General features: G+C 33.0%; 2 protein-coding genes across 2 annotated transcripts; one reads left to right on the top strand and one right to left on the bottom strand.

Annotated features, from left to right (window-relative positions):
• The first annotated feature begins 347 nt into the window (after positions 1-347).
• LOC103873603 (zinc finger protein ZAT8-like) lies at positions 348-3,526 on the top strand. The gene has a single exon (XM_009152004.3). The coding sequence runs from the start codon at positions 2,835-2,837 to the stop codon at positions 3,342-3,344; it is 510 nt and encodes a 169-aa protein (XP_009150252.1). The 5' UTR covers positions 348-2,834; the 3' UTR covers positions 3,345-3,526.
• Positions 3,527-3,758: 232 nt separating this feature from the next.
• LOC103873604 (ras-related protein RABE1c) lies at positions 3,759-5,494 on the bottom strand. Its single transcript, XM_009152005.3, has 9 exons — positions 5,273-5,494; positions 5,114-5,191; positions 4,969-5,041; positions 4,797-4,897; positions 4,631-4,696; positions 4,458-4,555; positions 4,318-4,380; positions 4,159-4,251; positions 3,759-4,066 (listed from the first exon to the last, which is right to left on the bottom strand). The coding sequence occupies exons 2-9, from the start codon at positions 5,184-5,186 to the stop codon at positions 3,983-3,985; spliced, it is 651 nt and encodes a 216-aa protein (XP_009150253.1). The 5' UTR covers positions 5,187-5,191; positions 5,273-5,494; the 3' UTR covers positions 3,759-3,982.
• Between the last annotated feature and the right edge of the window lie 14,944 nt (positions 5,495-20,438).

Here is a 20,438-nt window from a genome sequence, read left to right as displayed (position 1 = left end):
TTTACTAAACACTATATGTAATATCTTTCTCACTTACGGGAAATCAATCAAACATTAAAACAATCTTCTTAAACCCTAACTCTCTCTACCATCATGTTTATCATCATCCACCATTGAATCTCTGTTCTTCGGGCTGATCCTTCTTCCTTCATGGTCGTCCTCTAGACTTTGATTTACCGGTTCTCGAGCTTGCGGTGAGCTTCTGGATCGGATCTATCGGTTACACTTATACTTACTGTCTCATAATTAAAGACGTTGAGATGTTGAAGGTTTAAGCTATTAGTTAAATTATAGTGTGGTGCAACAAAATATGAGAAGTAATTGAGTAATTTAACAAAGAATCTAGAGTTTAAACTGTTTGGTGGAATCAAAACCATTAAACCATTAAAAAAGTTTTGTTAACGACGTATAATAAAACTGATGTTTACTTGACTAAAGAAGCCAACAAAATTTAAGTAAATGTGAATTTTCTCACCAACATACAATCCTGTGTTTGTCAATGGAGGCTAGCGATCAATCAAAGAATCTACAATTCAAATTATTTGGTGAAATATAAATAACCAAATAAGATGCTGATGTTACTTCAACAATCAAGTGTCATATATTAATAAAATATATAATATTGTGGATAATGCCAGGGCCGGCCCTAGACTAAGCCCAATGAAACATTCGCCTTAGACCCCCAAAATTTTTGAAAATTTTTATATGTAAATAAGTTCTCAATTTATAAAAAAAAATATTTTAAGTTTCCAAATTTTTAAAATTTTTACTAAATGGTCTTGGGCCTCCAAACTCTCAGGATCGGCCCTAAATAACGCTACATGCTTATGTATTGGGAGATGAATGTGAGCCATAACAATATTGTGGATACAAAACTTGTGAAGAGAAATGTGTGTCAGTGCGTGCTAAGAAAGAACCGCGTGGAATTGCAAATCAAATAATGTCGCATCACAGATCACTTTCTTTTTCTTATTTTCTTCTGTTTAGCTTCTAAACGTTTCTCTCTTGCTAGTTTCCTTACAAACACCATTTTCACACTTCTTATTTTTTTCCAATTATGTCCATCATCCAATCTCGATCTTGGTTAATCTCGAATCATAACCTTATCAGTTTCAGTACGATCTCCTAACAGAATCTCTTCCAAACCAAGATTAGTCTTCAAATTCTATAGAATTGCATCGAAAAGAATAATCCACGATCTTAACGTTCTTAAAATGGTAACAAAACTCATCTTTCTGCTAATATAGTTCGTTCTTCAAGAGTCATATCAAATTATTAATTTGCAGAATCCAAAGTCTTCTGAAGGCGAGTGTTTTTAAATTGAACACATGTTTTTCACCATGCCACAAAAACCTTGCGATTCCGTCATTGTTCTTCTTCTTAACCTAATTCATCGCTTCCTTCCCTTTCCATCTATTCTCCTGAATCTGTTTTTGTTGATACTTACAGAGAAAGGATGCTTTCTCCTCCTCTCTGTTGGGATTGTATTAAGTCCATGTTCAACTCTTTATTATCCGATTAGTACGATATTGTTTACTTTGGACCTAATTGGCAAGCCCGCATGGATTTACTTTTGGTTTCCATCCCAAAAGACCTCGTACTATTAGAGTTGGACATCTCTTTATATATTAGACACTCTTTGTCTAATTCTCCAATGTGGGACTTAGTTTGTTATCTCACATTCTCCCCCTCAAACTAAGGATCACATTCATCTCGTGTCCCACAACTGACTTCCAGAATCTTCTGACATGATTTCTGCTACACACCTCTTATTCCTAACTCATAGTATACCATTCATCTCTCGAAGGTATTTCGGTCTTCTTTTAGATTTCTCGTCAACAGCTCTGATACCAATTATTGGGATTGTATTAAGCTCATGTCCAACTCTTTATTATCTGATTAGTACGATATTGTCCACTTTGGACCTAATTGGCAAGCCCGCATGGATTTACTTTTGGTTTCCATCCCAAAAGGCCTCGTACTATTAGAGGTGGACATCTCTTTACATATTAGACACTCTTTGTCTAATTCTCCAATGTGGGACTTAGTTTGTTATCTCACATTCTCAGTAAGAAAAGAGGAGGACAGAGTGAAGCAAAATAGAGATTTTAAGCTACAATGGTTCCTAAGCTCACACCAATGACGTTCAAATAGTCTTTTCTTCTCAGTCTCTTGCTTTTTCCTCTCATTATCTCTTGTGTTCATCGTCTGGCTTATCAGAGGCGGATCTACATGCACATGAGGGGGGGGTCAGCTGACCCCACTAAAATATTAAAAACTAAACTTGTTACACTATTTACGTAAAGAACAAATGGTCTAGTTGTGTTAGTTCTCTAGCATTGACCCCGCCACTCTATATATACAACTCGATTTGAGTTCTGTTGATCCTTACAAATAATAATACAACATATATGGTCCAATAGGTACGAATTTAGGTAAATAAGAAAACGAATAAGATTTGAACTTATAGTGGATAGATAAGTTAAAGCAATGTTTCTTTTTCGATAACTTGGTACCAATAACTTGTTCTTACACTACAAAATTTGAACATTCCTTTTTCTTAACAAACAATTTATTTCCTTTTTCCGAGTCTTCATTTGTGTTTTACGCAAACCGGTAAATTTCTTTTTTCCTTGTATCGCATATTCCCAATACCACCTTTCACTTGCTTAGGCGACAAGTAACTATGGGTATTTTCGTCAATAAACATATCACTCATCTACCCTCGCCCTATAAATAACAAACCATCACAACTCACTTTAGCACACACCAACTAAAACTCCAACAGTAGAGAACACACAAAAACCCTAGAAGTTTTACGATAATTGTCATTCATGGTTGCAAGAAGTGAGAGTTTTGACCGGACGGTGGAAGATACGACAACCAATTGTCTGATGCTGTTGTCGAGAGTTGGGGAATGCGGCGGAGGAGACGTAGAGGGTCGCGTTTTCAGATGCAAGACTTGCATGAAAGAGTTCTCATCGTTCCACGCTCTGGGAGTTCATCGCGTAAGCCACAAGAAGCCAGTTAGCAATAGCAGCGGCGAAGAACAGTTGGGAATCTTCATCAAGAAGAAGACCAAGAAGACGGGGTGGCATCATCGTTGTTCGATATGTGGCCTGGAGTTTGAGATGGGACAGGCTCTTGGGGGTCACATGAGGAAGCACTGGAACAAGGAAGACTCTGGCGGGGCGTTGATTACACACTCTTTTTTCCCGGAGGCGGCGATGACTAGGACTTTGAAGGAAACGAGTAAAGAGAAGGGAGTTGCGTGTTTGGAACCGGGATCAGATTCGATAGAGGGTATCAATTTGAAGTTAGAATTGGGAAGAACGATGTACTGATTTTTCTTTTATCTTTTCATATTATTTTTATAGACTAGCCAACATATACTCTTTTACCTGACCCATCAACGTGAATATATTCTGATTTTACTATCCAAGATTTCTTTTCTTGTAAGCTATCATTTTTTTTTGGTTTCACATGAGATGGTTTGAGATGTGAATGTTGCAGTAGGTTTTGGAGTACAAATATATAAGTTTAGTTGTCATGGTTACTGTGGTGAAACTAAAGTTGAGAAGTTTCATGATCACTGGCTCAAAGAACCTTAACACCAAAAGACAATCGTATCAGATGTTTGTATTTGAAAAAATTCAATGGAAACTACTGCATAATCAAAATAATGTACATTATTAAAACTGTTTGGTAGAATCAAAAGCTCTAATGGTCGTTGTATTGTTGAAAGATAGGTAAACAACTCTTAGAAGTCAATATACTGAATTAAAGAGCAAAAGAAATATAACTATTCAGTCATCGTCGAGAATATAAGCAACATAAAAAGAAGAATACAAGTTTCGATTAAAACCTTCGTACAAATAGGAAAAAGGCATTTTAGAACCAATCAGAAATGTTGGAATAAAACAAGCAGAGCACCCAGCAGGGACATCTTCGTTTTTTTAAAACTTCAATTTTACAACTTTTTTTAACTTCCACAGCATGCAGACTTCTGTGAGGCCTGCCCGGCTCCAGCGGCCTGGCCTGTTTGGCTTATCTTGATCGTCGCAGGCTGCAATTGAACAAAGACAAAAACATGAAACAATATGCGTATTCGGACGTTCGTTTAACACAAGGCAGGGCAGACAGAGATGTAAACAAAACCTCTGCCTTGGAGTCAGTGTCAGAAAGCCTCTGCTTAATGTCCCTCCCTATCGAGAAGAAAACTTCTTCCACGTTTAAGTTTGTCTTAGCACTCTGCAACACAAATATGTAAGCAACGTGACCCCATCTAGTTTACAGGAGCCGTGCTGTCAGACTTACTGTTTCGAAGAACTTAATTCCGTACTCATCAGCAAGAGCCTGGCCCTTTGCTGTAGGTACAGCCTGAGATCGAACCAAGAAACCATTATTGTTATAATTAGGATCAACCACTGGGATAATGGGCGTGTGATCGATCATACCCTCTTGCTTTCATCCATGTCAGCCTTGTTGCCAACCAAGATCTTGTTAACATTATCAGAAGCATGTTGTTCGATATTACGAATCCAGTTTCTAATGTCTGCAAACAAGGCCAGGAATCTAGTGTATAAAAGAAATGATCATCGCCCAAGTGTGGGGGAGGGGGGGAACTCACTGTTGAAGGAAGACTCGTCTGTGACATCATACACTAGCAAAATGCCCATTGCCCCACGGTAATAAGCTGTTAGAAAAGTAAATGAACAGATCATATATAACAAAAGCCATAATCAATCTATATAACTGCAGAGAAGTTGAAAGCAGACAGAATAAAATCAACAGACCAGTGGTGATAGTGCGGAAGCGTTCTTGACCAGCAGTGTCCCAAATCTGGAGCTTGATACGTTTGCCATCAAGCTCAATGGTTCTGATCTTAAAGTCAATGCTACATCAAAAAGGCAAAAAGATGAAGATTAAGGATATATATAGGTGGAACTAAGTTGTCAAAACACAAACCCAATGGTGGTAATGAAGCTAGTGGTGAAGGAGCCATCAGAGAAACGTAGAAGTAGGCAGCTTTTACCCACACCTACAAAACAAAAGAAGCGTGAGATCTCCAATCAATAGAAAAATGAAATTGATTCAGAGATGACATACATACCACTATCTCCAATCAAAAGAAGCTTAATGAGATAATCATAATCGGCTCTGGCCCTAGCAGGTGGAGCAGCCATAGATTCTAAAGGAGACGGAAAAAGGAAATCAGAGATCAAATCATTTGTATCATTCTTTCATCCTAAACGAAAACAAAATCAAGTACCTAAGGAAGAGAAGAAACCGATGTAGTCGAAGAGCAGAGACAGCGACGGTTATCCGGACGTCTAAAATGCGCCACTCCCAATTTAGCTTCCTCTTCCTCTTCCTCGTGCTTCTTCTTCGTCTACTTCGCGTGCACAGGATTCTTCTTCCTGTTGGAGAGGACCTCGAAGCCTCATGGGCCTTTATTTGTCTGTTTAGACTAAAGGGCAATCGTCTTTAATGTCATTTTTTTAGTTTTTGTCGTAAAAAATATTTTTTTTTTAAATATCAAAATAATCTTTTTAATTTTAAAATTTTAAAAATCTAGGTCCAGAGAAATATGAAACCATCCTTTAACTAGTGGACTATGAGAAAACATTGGTAAATCTTAACCAAAACTAATATATATTAGTAAAAGTATATCAAAACTACTTTCCGAGTAATCACTGTTTAATCTCTGTAGATCGCTAGGCCCATGCTCACCACCCGACTTGCGCCTAGCGTATTTTCGAACATAGGCTACAACACTTCTATTGTTTGCTTAATATATTTAAATTATAACTAGATTTTTATCCATATATTATAAGTGAAGAATTATCTTTGTTTACAAATTTTATATAATACAAATTAAAGTTGCATCAATAAGTTACGTATTTTAAAACATTACTAGAGATTGACCCGCACGTCTGTGCGGGTGCTAATTTTTATTTTTTATAAATTGATATTCCCTCTATTTCAAAATACAAGAAGTTTTAGGATGAGACACTATTAAGAAACTTGTTTTTTTTAATCTAAAAACTATCATTAAAATATAAATTGAAATTATTTAACCAATCACAAAACAAACTACAAAATATGATCGATTACACAATTTTTGATAAAGTTAAAAAGTACATTGAAATATATATAAAAACACCATCTATTTTGAAACATCAAAACCTCACTAAAACATCATCTATTTTGACACGGATGAAGTATTAATTTTGTTTTTCATGATTAGTATTATATATTTTATATGTGTCATAATATAATTAATTGTATAAATATTGAATATTTTTAGGTTTCTATACATTATACTCGAATCCAAATCAAATAGGGTAATATGGTTACTTTTGGTTATGTGGTTATTTTTAGGTTACACTAGAGGTATCACCGCGCTACGCGCGGTTTGTTTGTCTATAAAACTTGCATTTATATTTTTCATATTAAACTTAAAATTTTTAATTATATAACTTATTTGTTTTGATATAATATTTAACAAATTAAAAGGATTATTTTTAAAAATATAAGTTTTTTCTTTGAAATATTGTTAATTTATATTTTAATATATATTTTAGATTTTAACATAGTTAAAAATTCTATTAATCTTTTAGTAATCATGTTAAATTTTATTAAAAGTTCAAATACTCTATATTTAATAAATTTTTAATATTTTCTATTATTTTATGTTTCATATATTTCTTTATAAATAATCTGATTTAATTTTTAAACTATTATTTGAAGAATAGGTAAATGACCTTCATTTCATATATATATATATACATATATTCATAAATGTGTAATCATTTTGAATACTTAAATCTGTAAAGTTTGATAACCAATAAAAATTATTCAATAATCTTTAATTTGAAACTATAGTTTTTCAATATTAAAATTTGTTTGGTATTTACTATTTTTTAAATGATAATTTATTAAAAAAATATGAAATCTGGAGATTTCAATGAGAATGATTCCATGTTTAGATACTACGTAAATGTACTTTGGATAGATTATGCGTATTTCAAATATGCAGATGTTATTAGTCATTGTTGTTGTGTAAAAAATAATATATATATATATATATATATATATATATATATATATATATAACATTGCAATATTGTTTGTATGTTTGAGTAGAAACATACTTCCATTACTATTTTACACTCTTAAATTAATTATTAATTATTAAACAGTTTAAAATGAAGTTAAAATAGCGGAAATCAGAATATAAATTTTTCGAGATTTGAAAAACTTTCTCATATTGCATCGATTGGTGATGTTCTAACCTAAATTGATCTTTACAGAAAATTATTTCATAATGCATTGAATGGTGACTAAATTGAACTTTACACAAAATTATTTGGTATAACATTATAAATAAATGATGGAAAATTAATCTAACGGTATATATATGATAGACTGGAAATAACAACTAAAAGAATTACTGTAAATTTCTCAAATTACTCTTTTAAGATTTAATAACTCACAAAGAGGAACATGACTAAAACATGTTTCATTAAAGAAGTAAAAGACTATTCTACCTTTATTTTATAGATTTAAATATAATAATTATTTAAATAAAAATACAATAATAATTTTTATTTTTGAATTCGAAATTTTTTTTTTTCATATTTTTCAATATTTTAACTTGAAATCCCAAATTATTACTGAAACTAAAAACATTTATGTTAAAATTGTGTAGTTTGTTTTAAAGAAAATTCATGTACACACCCCACTAATTTAAACCATAATTCTATATTAGTTAACCATAGAAGTATAAATGTCTATTTATCTTTTAATGAAATCTCTTTTTGTCATTTTGACCTTTGAATGCTATATTTATAACAAAAAAAATTCTAGGTCATCCTAAAAAACTTCTCAGAAAAGTATTTGTAATGAGCTAATCAAAAGATACAAACATATTTTAATTTTTACTTTAATAGTATATGCTGATTTGTTTCAGTGGTACACACTAAAAGCCACAAAGTTTCATTAATTATTTACTTTATTTAGTATATACAAATCTTGTATGTTCTGACAAATGTTTTGACATAACTTTATTTTAATTTATTTTGATATCAATTTTACAAAACATTTAGAGTAGACATCAAAGTAACTCTTAAGATAATTTTTAATTTTATTTTTACTGAATTTAAGTTTTTATTTATAAATATGATTTCTTTATTTTTTAACAAATTAAACACAATGTATTCAATTAGTTAGTTAAACGTTTTATGATGTTTATCTGAAAATATCATATGAAGTACACTCTAAGAGAATGCTAAAATTGGCTTAAATCGTAGAGTTTTTCTTGCGCTACACCCAACTGCTGACTTATATATTTTAATTTGTTACAAATGTGTTATGTATGTTTTTTATTATCTGTTCCTCTTTTCTACAACATTAACTTAATAAATTAAGTGTTTTTGCATGTAAATGTTAATTACTTTATCATTATTGAGATTTGAGAGTATAATATATATATATATATATATTAAAGTGTATTATATTGGCTATAAAAGAAGAATATATAGTGCAACAAACATAGTTAAGGAGATGAAGATATCTTTAGATTCGATATTTTTTAATGATGTTGATTGATTTTTAATGTCCATTTAGTTATCTGGGTTGTCTAGTATTTGTTTGGGCAGTTAATTTTTCTTAGTCATCTTGTTTTGTTATTTTATAGTATGTTCTATTTTAAGTAAAATTAATGAAAACTTGAAATTTTGGTTTTCTTTTAGCCAGCGAAGTGGAGATCGAATGAATGAAGAGCATCGTATACGTCGGCTATGGATAAATAAATTATTGGTTTTTTCTTGATTCTTCGTTTTTCTCTGTTGATTGGTCATTTTCTTAGGGGGGTTGTAGGGTTTCAAGAGAAAATCAACTGAGAAAGCGTGTTGGTGATGCTTGATTCCACTCTCAACCCTCTCCTATTTATAGGGTATGAGGTGTTTTCGGTTTTAAAACGCATGAAGCTTTGATTGTAAAGGAGGGAGACAGAGAGTTTTTTGGAGGTAATGAGTTAGATGTAAACTGAAGATTCATTGTATAGGTTACAGAAACGTTGAACGGAAGGTAAGGAAGAGATGGACATGAAGATATAGGGGAGGTCGAAAGTTCTGAGAATGAGTTTTGGTGTTTTTTTACGGCGAAGAGAGATATGTTGAATCGTCAAATATGGAGACGACTCCAAACCTCATCAACTTGAACATTAAACGCAGAATTTTGATTTGTTTGGGCTACAATGGGCTTGCAGATAAATTGATTTTTTATTGGACTTGTAGCATTACCTAACCAAACCAAATTAAAAACACGTTAACAATTAATGGAGATTCGGCCGAACTTGTATGCACTTAATAATCAATCCCAAACGTAATAATCAAACCCAACTCGTAGGTGGGAGGGCCCAAACCTATCCAATTTCGTGTGCTGACGTGGAGAATAGAACCCACCCCATTGGAGGATTTTCTGGTCCTATGTGGACAGGCTCATAGAGCTTGCTATCTGCCTTTTAGTAGTGTTATGATTTATTTTGAATTCAAAATACTCAAACTGAATCGGTTAATATTGTAACTTTTGGTACAAATATCCGAACCGGCCTCAAAACTGAATTCATCTTGACTTGTGAAGAACCGATTCGAAACCCACATGGAAATTTATAATACCCGAATGAAGCCTAGTTTCAAAACTCAAAAAACCAGATACCTAAAAGAAATAACTCGTAGCTGAATAGGTACCTGCACATCTATATCTAACTGATTGTATAAACAAATAGAGTAATTTCATTTACATATGTCAAATTATTATAGTTAATATGTAAATAAATGCTGTCAAAATATTTTAGTAAATATAATTAATGAAGTAGATAAAAATGTGAGATTATGAATGTAAAAGATAAAATAAATAATTGAAAACAAATAAGTTTTGTTTTGTACTTTTGTAATAAATATGTCAATTTATTTAGTAAAAATAATAAATAAAGTGGTTAAAATTGATTAAAAATAGAATGAAAATTAGTAAAAAATATTTTAAATAGGCAAATATTATTTTGTACTGCTATCCATGTTTCAGAATAATTCTCATTTATACTGCTACCCATGTTTCAAAATAATTTACATTTGTACTTCAATTTTAATAATATAGATAAATATATACATATGAATATATTGATTGGGGTACAAAAATAAATTGTTATGGTTTATATTAAAAGAAAGTTGTATGTTATATTTAGGGCTGGGCAAAAAATCGAATCCGAAGAACCGAACTGAATCCGATCCGAAAAAGTAGTAGTGAACCTGGACCGAAATTGATTAAATATCCAAACGGGTTCAAAATTTTGGCATCCAGAGAGCCGAAACCGAACCTGATCCGAACTGAAGTATTTTGGATATCTGAATGTATCCGAAATAGATTTATATACCTAAATATATTAATTATTTTTAGTTTTAATGTATATTAAAAAACATCTAAAATATATAAGATATTTTTAAGTTGTCTAAAATACTTGGAAATATATACAAATAGTCAAAAGTAAATGTATAAAATAGATAAAATATACTCAAAACACCAAAAATACTTGAAATGTCTATTGATTCTCTATCAAAATATTCAAACCAAACCAATTTATATGTTAAGTTTAGGTATTTTGACATATGATATTCAAATTTATATGTAATATATTATTTTATTTATAGAGTTCGAGAAATTTAAAGTATATAATAAATTTTTAATTTTTAAAAATCATTTAAATGGATTATCCGAACCCGAACTGTAACCGCAAAGATCCGAACCGAACCCAAACCAAAATTTAGAAATATCTGAATGGGACTAAAAAGACAAAAGACCATGTGAGGTTTAATGCGTGGTACTATGGTTGCGCAAATTAGGCAAATAAGTTAATACATATTCATTATTAGTTTCCATATATTCATCAAAAATATTGACCAATAATAAAATTTCGTATTTATTATTGAGACAAAAAATATTGTATTGGTTTTTACACATATTCATCATATAGGAGGTTCTATAATTTTCACATGATATGCATATGTTATATAAAAAGGGGATTGTAAATGTAATTTTTTTTTAAAAAAATGTACTACATAATTCAGCTTACGAGAAAAGAAAGTTGTGTGTCCTGGAATATATATAGATTATATGTATTGTCTTCTGTCTCACCATGCATTTTTAATATACCTAACATGATAGCACTCCTTTTTTGGGTGTGAGTCCATTTTTTTTTTAATTTCAATGTTAACTAACATAATATCTATACTGTGTCATTTCTTTGGTTAATTTTTTTTTTGAAAGAAAAAACATTTATTGGTTCATACATTGATATTTGTATGGTTTTTCATATTAATTTTTATTTCATGGTGAATGTTTTTGAATAAGATATCTCGAACAATATAAACATGCTATAACAGTTTTCCGTTTAAACCATAATTTCGGTCATTTGCGAAACTTGATGAGGGGATCTAACTTGGTCAAGAGGTAAACTAAAAGCTTTCCTTATATGTGTATGTATATGAATACATACATTTTAAAGGTTAGCTTTTGAATGAGGAGGAACATATTGGCTTTAATTGGTAGCAATACCTTTATCACAGAATATACACATAAAAGTATCCTTTTCCTTTCTAAATGAACTCTATTACACTTAAACTGGTAACATATTTTATTTTCCCAACTTACAGGCAAACTAATCATTTATGTTTATGTATAGAAAGCTGTATTACTCAAAAAATCTATCTAATTTAGATTATATATTTTAAACGAATTTACCTATAAAAATATATTTGTTAAACGAATTGGTCTATTATGTTTTATTTTATATAGTTTAAACGAATTAGCCTTTAAAAGCTGTTTGGCCTTCTAGGTAATCATCTCACCCCCATTTTTTTTTTCAACAAAAGAAACTAAACTAAACCGGTTCCGGATGCGAGAGCCATCTTGGTGGAACTGAATCAACATAAACCATAGCAGAAGGCAGGTCTCTAGCACCTCGTGCTAGTTTTTCTGGCATTGTGTTTTGTGCCCTTGGAATGTGTTGAATGAGGAAGTTGGGGAAGTAATCCTTACATCGTAGAAACTCTTCCATGTGAGTAGTGAATGCCGGCCATTCTGTTGGTGTAGACACCATCTTCACCAATTGTGAGCAGTCGGTTGCAAACACCACCTCTGAGATATCATATCTCAGATATGTAGGGTCTTCATGCACTCCATCGCCCATATCAAAGCTTCACATTCTGCATGTAAAGGTGATAGACTCCTGCGAATAGACATTGCACCCATCATAGTATCAGTAGATCCTTTTAGGAAGTTAGATTATGAATTCATTTTTTAGGAATTAAATAATAATTTTACTTTTATTGATTTTATTAAATTTGTCATATAAAAAGGAAGCTTGATTATGTTTTCAAATTTAAGGTAAGCTTTAATAATGTTTTGGAGCGTAAATTATGTGAAATTAAATGGGTAGTATTATCTCTAATTACGGCGATTTGATTTTATGTCATTAACCCGAGTCTTGCGTTTTGTTCTTAATATAAATACGTTGTGTACAACGCATCGAAACATCACACCCTTCTTCTCGAACTTCTATACCAAAAAATTCTCCCGAGCAAACACATGGCTAGCTTTAACTCCATTTCCGATTTGAAGTCTTTGAAGACTATATATTTAATTAGATCTAATATTTGTGGGTATAACTTTAAAATTCCTTATATCAGTAGATTAAAAGTAATAATCTCTTTTGGTCACTCATTCCATACATGGCGCGGATTATCATCTAGTCAAGGAGTATACTGAACATTTGACAGTGACGAACATTTATGTATATCATTGAGACCGACTGTATGAGAGTAATGTAGAACATTGATTTTCTGAAGTAATTATAGCCGAATTTTTAGTTCAAAATCTAATTAGGAAAATTCATTAATTAAATAGAAAAAGACAAAGAATATTTAAATGTAGTTTTATTAATAATTTTAGTGGCATTCCATTGTAAATAAATTAAAAGTTTAAGAAGTATCTTTTATTTGTACTTCTACTTTAATAGTTTAGACTAGATTTTGATCTGCGATTCAAAGAGCGAAATTAACTTTCTTACAAATTTTATTTAAGCAAAAATATAATTACTTTTATAATCTATGTATTTTAAATTTTATATAATTTTATTAGATCTGTGTACATATTTTATTTTAAAAGTTCAGTATTGATTTTTTAAAAATATATACAATTACTATTATAATTATTTAACAAATAATTTTAATCACTTTCATTATACTTGTTTAGGTGTTAAGAAAATTTTGTTTAACATCTCCCTTGCATATGGTTCTTGTTTGGGTAAATTAGTGCATGTACTTTATGGGTAATACGGAAACGTAAAGTAAGTGAATAACAAGTAGAAAAAGAGACAAAAGTAATGTTTTGTTGATCTTAGAGCCAGAACTACAAATTTAATGTATAAACTCTAGTTCTAGTCAATTAGCTCTAATACTTGTGTATGGAATAGTTGAACTCTTGTTCTAGGGTTTGGTCCCCCTTATATATGAAAATATTTTAAGAACAAGATAGATTTGTGAATTTAGACTTTACTGAAACACAAAAGAGATAGTTCAAATGAGCTTTAATATGATGCAAAATAGAAATAAAGAAAGAAGCTTTAGATTGCCTTCAAGATCAAAATGATTCTAAATTGATATTCATAAAAGGAAAGGGAAGCTGCAAAGTTAACTCATTACAAAACATAACACAACCTTTATATATCAAAACTATCTTTCTGAGAACTCTAGTATATATGAGTTTTGGGCCTGGCTTCATAGACTTGGGATTGTGCTCTAAAACTCTCTTGCAAATTTGGCGTCGGTAAATGCAAGATGCCAAGTTTGCACCTCAAATGCAGATGGCTTGGTGGAATAAGTAGTGGAAGCATGATCACATGGAGCTATAGGTGTAATCTTCAGTTCACCATATATAAGGAATCTATGGTCTATACTTGGAGAATATCGCATGGCTTCACTCAGAAGTTTCTCTTGAACTTGGAGAGCTTAGTCGATCTCACTCAAAGGTACATCGTGACATTCTTTCTTACAAAGAGTCTGGATTCTTGTGTGGCCCGTGTAACTCATCAAATTTGTCTGATAACAAAAGGGACCTTCCCACAACAACTTGGATTCTACCCACTATATATCTTTCATCCAATAACCAATTAGAATATGCACTTCTTTTTGGCATTCTGTCAAACTGTGGGTGTGTACTCATCATGTTCTTTGAACCCAACAGAAACTTACATCTAGAATGGCCGTAAGCTAACCCAAACTAGAATAACTCACCACATCTTCTTATTTCCATACTAATGAACCAGACCATCACTGTTCTTAACAAACTATGGCAACAAGCTTTAGTCCACGGTCTAACTAAAAGAAAGATACCTTGGATAAGAGATAGAAAAGCTTGATTTTCTGTCCACAATCCAAAATTCGTAACTTTCTTCTAGCTTTGTTCTCGTGAGTGCTTCTCAGTTTCTCAGTCTACTGTCTCAGTCTGAATCAGTGTCTTCTCTTCTTCTGCCGAGGAGATAAAAAATGATGAATCCTCAGGAACAAGATAACAAAGATTTAGGCTTTACTGCAACCTTGTTGACGTGACCAAGCTTCTTCATGTTCTTCTTAAGATGGGCAACTCAGCTCTTGTACCTTTTCACAGATCCAAACTCTTATGTCTAGTAGAAGCTGAAAATACATAGCTTTCCTTCTTGTCTGGGTCTATTTGAAGAGAGCGTGAAGCTGGTGAGTTTAATGGAGTATAGTCTTTTGTTTGCTTGTAAGAACGTGAAGCTGATTAGAAAAACCCATGAACAGCTCTGATACCATGAAGATATTTTAAGAATAAGATAGATTTGTGTGTTTAGAATTTATTGAAACACAAAAGAGATAATTCAAATGAGCTTTATTATGATGCAAAATAGAAATAAAGGAAGAATCTTTAGATTGCATTTAAGATCAGAATGATTCTAAATTGATATTCATAAAAGGAAAGGAAGCTGCTCTTTACGATAGCAAAGTTAACTCTTCACAAAACATAACACAACCGTTATATATCAAAACTATCTCATAAGCCCAAATTAATCTTCAAATTACTCTCTCAAATAAGAGGTTCGATGTAGTATTTGAAGATTAATCATAGAGTTTTGTTATCTCACACAATAGACTTAGCTTCAGACTATGCTAGGTCAAATAATATATGAAGCAATAAATAATAAACAGTAAATCATGAGTTTATTTGTGGTGGAAGGATGGTTGCTAGACTTAAGGTTTCATTCAGGTTATAAAAACTCAATCTGTAGATGCTAAGGGTTTGATCCTAGAACTCGATAGCTAATGCAAAAGACGACCAGCTCTCGCTGTGAGTCTAATGTCTCGCTGTGAGTCTAATGTATTGACTAAGTCCAGTGTTTCAGTTCTCGCATGTCAACATGGATCGAGTTTCGATCGATGCTATGGTATAAGCGTCGCTCGACGTTGCCTTAGGCAAGTCTCAAACCAATAGACCTTAGCTTAGCAACCAAACCATCCAACCCACTGCTTAGCTGATTCCGCCTTACATACCCTCTACTGACCTCATTTCTGCATATAAATGTGTAGGCTGAATCTTGGGAGTATCAATTACAGGACACATGGACTATTACTCAAGCAAGTATCTGAACACACAAGTAGTCTTCTATAGTTCTTTTCCTCCTCTCTTCTCACTTCTCTCAGTCAATGTCTCCCTTATTTAAAAAGTATTATTTTATTTTTTTTAATTGACCGAGATATTTGGACATGCTTTCATACCAGATCATGTTCACTTCTTTTTGACTTTTATATCTTTCTCAAATTTTTATGAATCAAGCTTTAATGGTTGTAACCACCACGTCATGTTCTAATTCTTTTAACACTGAAGGGAAGAGAGAGGGGAACTAGTAACACACATAGTTTACCTTCCAGAATTGCAAGAAGAATCTGATCCAATGTATTCCAAGCCCCTAAACAAGCAAGTTGAGTTTATTAAGGTCGGAAGTCAACTTTGGTTCCTTCAGACTTTCTCAACTAGCATGGTTGTTATTGGCAGGTGATCCACTTTGGCGTTTCCATTCAGTACACCCTTGAGTCAATAACCTCAAAGAATGGTGCTAAAGAGTGGTTAGATAATAAGTAAAATTAAAAAAGTTCATCATCCCCTTCTTGGCTCAATAAAACTCAATAAAACTCTTAAAATAAAACTTAATACAAAACACAATATCAATAGAAACTCCCCCAGACTTAAACAACATTGTCCCCAATGTTATACAGTATAAGATTTGTGGGAAAATAATTCATAAGTACTAAATTTAACAAGGAGAAACGGTATACATGCTCGCTGATGGTGAGCGTCGATCGACACAGTTAAGTGGCGATGGATCGATACTCGTGATGCTCTGTTGACCGACAATGGCCTGTTGTCGTCGATCGCTACTGGTATATCAAGTCTTCTTCCTTAGATCTTCTCTTCTTCTATTTTTTCGCGATGAAAAGTTATGCCGCTACAGTGCCGATCGACGGCTCTGCTACAGTGTCATTCGACACTGTTCATCTTTTTTTTTACCTAGCAGTGGGTTGCTCCCACTCATCGCTTATTTTCAATCATTAGCTTGACTTCTGGAGATCTTATTCAGTGTGGATGAGAATGAGAACTTGCTCCAAACCAAGTCTCAGTGTCTATTCTTTGAAGCTTCATCGCTCATTTTTCGTGAAAGTCTCCACATACTCTTCTCATTTGTCTATCATCTCAACAATAAGGAGTGCTCGAAGCTTTGCCAATGGCTTTGAGAACAATCTCTCAAATAATAGGTTTGATGTAATACTTGAGGATTGTATCCAAAGAGACTTGATATCTCACACAATAGATTTAGCTTCAGACTATGTTAGGTCAAATAATATAATAAATAATATGCAGTAAATCAAGAGTTTATTTGTGATGGAAGGACGGTTGATAGACTTAGGGTTTCATTCAGGTTATAAGAACTCAATCTATAGATGCTAAGGGTTTGATCTTAGAACTCGATATCTAATGCAAAAAACGACCAGCTCTCACTCTCAGTCTAATGTATTGACTAAGTCCAGTGTTTTAGCTCTCGCATGTTAACATGGATCGAGCATCAATCGATGCTATGGTATAATCGTCGATCGACGCTGCCTTAGACAAGCGTTATCGCCCTAATCGATATGTTCACTAGATAACTAGACAAGCTCTCGCATATATCTAACAATCTAGCTCAACATAATTATTATCAGGAGCCTACTCTCGTAGTTGTCAACACCTAGAATCATGATCCTAGTTAATTACTGTAGATGGCAAGCAGTAAGGACAATCATGTGAAGGATACAATAAATCACCTAGCAATTCTATAATTCACAAGTTCATTTAAACCCTAGAAAACCTAAATCTAACAGATCAATCTACTCAGACATAATAGTTGTCACAGAAATCATAAGCTGAATAGATATAAAATATAAACCAAATAAAGAAACCAAAAGAGTTCCAAGAGGACTCTGAAGGAGTTCATCTCTTCTCTCCTAACTTTGAATAAAAGAAAGCGTAGCCGTCAACAATGGCTTAGAAAACACATAAATAGGGTTTTAGATCGTCCATGGGTATTCTGGTAATTTTTGGTGGATTCTAGGATTAAGGCGGTCTTGAAATATATTCGGACCCTTTTTTGGGATCACCATCGATTGATATTAAGGGTCAATCATCGATCGACATTCCTTCATCTCCTCGACAGCTTCCTCTCGCGAAGCAGATGTACCACTCTTTAGTAAAATGGGCATAACTTCTGCTACATGATTCTGATTGATCTCGGACCGATGGATTGGAAAGTTAACTCAAATTTCTATCTTGTGTCAAAATATGGGTTCAATCGCAGCGCGGGAAGGTTTCTATCCATATCTAAACATCTGACGCGTCTGTGTAGTTATTCACCTTAAAAGGCCCCAAAATCATCAAAGTTCTCCAAAACGTACATGAACCTGAAAACACTCTAAAACATATTCCAAACCCATATAATATACTCTAAAACACCTATATACCATGGCTAAAAGTGGATAAATCTATGGTATCACTATCTTGCTGGGAACCCTAATATATATGGGTTTTGGGCCTGGCTTCATAGACTTGAGCTTGTGCTCTAATAATATACGGCTGTTCGTAGTCGAAAATTAGGTTAGAGACTTCCATATTCGGAACTGGAAGAATCCCTTTACTATAAGTTTTCTATTCTACCCGGAGGCAGGGATAGAGCCGGGTTTGAGCTTGGATTTATCTACGCATGAATTTGAAGGCATGCATCCCGCTCGGAAGCATGAGTAATATCTTCCGGAATTATTTATCTCCAATAGTTTGTCCTTATCTTTTGATTTTGTGGGCGAACAGAAGATAACATGTGCCCTTTGGTCGACAAGAGTCATTCTATCTCAGCAGGCTTATTGTAAGTAGGACATCGCTTCTTTTAGTGTTGGGTTTGTGGGTCAACCCGCCCCAATCCCCCCTGCCCCGCCGTGGGTTGAATTATTTTTTTGATTTAAAAATTTGACCCGCATAACCCGAAACAAAAACTTTTATACACGCACTCGCCATGCCAAAACCCGCATGTAATCCGCCAAATCTGCGGGTAATATTAATTATATTAAAAATAATTATTTTAATATATAATAATTAATTTATAAAAAATAATATTAAAATAATATATTTATGATTGAAATTATATAAATATTTATGATATTTTATATATTTTAAAGAATTTGTTTAATTTTTTTTTAATTTGCGGGTTGGCGGATATTTGCGACTCAAATTCGGCTGACTCGCACCCGTCCTGCTTAAAATAATCTTAACCCGCATCCGCAATTTGAACGGGGTGGGGCATGCGGGCAATGATTAAAACTCCCATCTCTAGCTTCTTTAGTGATTTTTCGGGTTGTTTTGGCTTGGACCATGTATAAACCCAGGTGTAGAGATCTAGTCGTAGATAGTCTAAGGATCTAATTGCTGTTCAATGGTTGCTTCAATGCTCGGAGCCTGGAGAGACCGATTAATATTAAAGGATTTGTGATCCTATCCTCGCATTTCAGTGGATAACGAGATTTGTTTCTTGGCGTAGGGCATTGATGGTATGTAGCCTCCTAGTAGTCTGATTCGAATGGCATGGGACATACGTTTGCTACTTTTTAACCTGTTATAGATTATCTCTTTCAGCTTTCATGATGTTGGTGATCAAAGCCTCCATGCACATAATAAAAAGGTATAAGGGAGAGTAGGTCCCCCTGATGTAGTCCTTTGAGGATTTATATGACCTCTAGCCATTTAATAAGACTTTGTATTGCACTCTGTAATGCATTCTATCATCTACTGAGCATCAAACCCCATTTTTGTAAGTAAAGCTTGTACAAAAGGTCATTCCATTCTATCATAAGCTTTGCTCATGTCCGTTCTGATCGCCATTATTTGTTCTCTCATGATTTGTTGTCCTTAATCCACGAAACATTTCTTGCGCTATCAAAATATTATCTGAGATCAGATGTCTTGAGACAAAAGCCTACTAAGTTTCAGATATTAGATGCGGTAGACAGTTTCTCAGCCACTGGCATTAAACCTTTGAAATAATCTTGTATCCTAGATTATAGAGACTTATTGGTCTTAGTTCTGTCATCTTTGCTTGTATTTTCGTTTTGGGAATCAAGCAGATGTTCATAAGAATTAACCTTGTGTTCAATTTCCATGTCCATAATAATGTGTTCACTAACTCAATAACATCCGCCTTAATTATATTCCAAGCAATCTGAAAAAAACGGTGTCATTCCATCTGGTCTTGATGCTTTTTCTGGATGCATCATAAATAAGGCTTGTCAAACTTTCTCTTATGTAACTAGTGCTATTAATCAGCCATCCATCTGACTAGTTATGGTACTCGGAATTTATTGTAAAAATATTTAAAATCCAAAGGACAAGTAGATTTAAATATTTCATCCAAATAGTCCACTTTCACTTTTTCATAACCCATCTCATCTGTTATCCATTTCCCATATTTGTTGTGGAACCTGATAATCGGATTGCGAGATTGCCTTTGTTTTGTGAAGGCATGGTAAAACTTTGTATTTGAATCCCTTGCAGAATACCACATGTTTCTGCTCTTTTGTTGCCAATAGTCCTTCTCATCTTTGTATGTCTCTTGTAATTTTCTGGAAACATCCAATATTTCTTCCTGATTCATGTTATCATTATTTTGGACCTCTTCCAGTTATTTTTGCAATTCATTTATCCTTTCTTTCTCATAAGGAGGATTATTTTTCCTCCATATGGCTATTTCATGTCTACAGTTACACATTTTGATATTACGGCACTTT

Source organism: Brassica rapa, chromosome A06 (genome assembly GCF_000309985.2).
Source record: "Brassica rapa cultivar Chiifu-401-42 chromosome A06, CAAS_Brap_v3.01, whole genome shotgun sequence".
Taxonomy (NCBI): domain Eukaryota; kingdom Viridiplantae; phylum Streptophyta; class Magnoliopsida; order Brassicales; family Brassicaceae; genus Brassica; species Brassica rapa.
The sequence above is the reverse complement of the archived record's forward strand: the minus strand, read 5'-3'. Positions and strand labels throughout refer to the sequence as shown.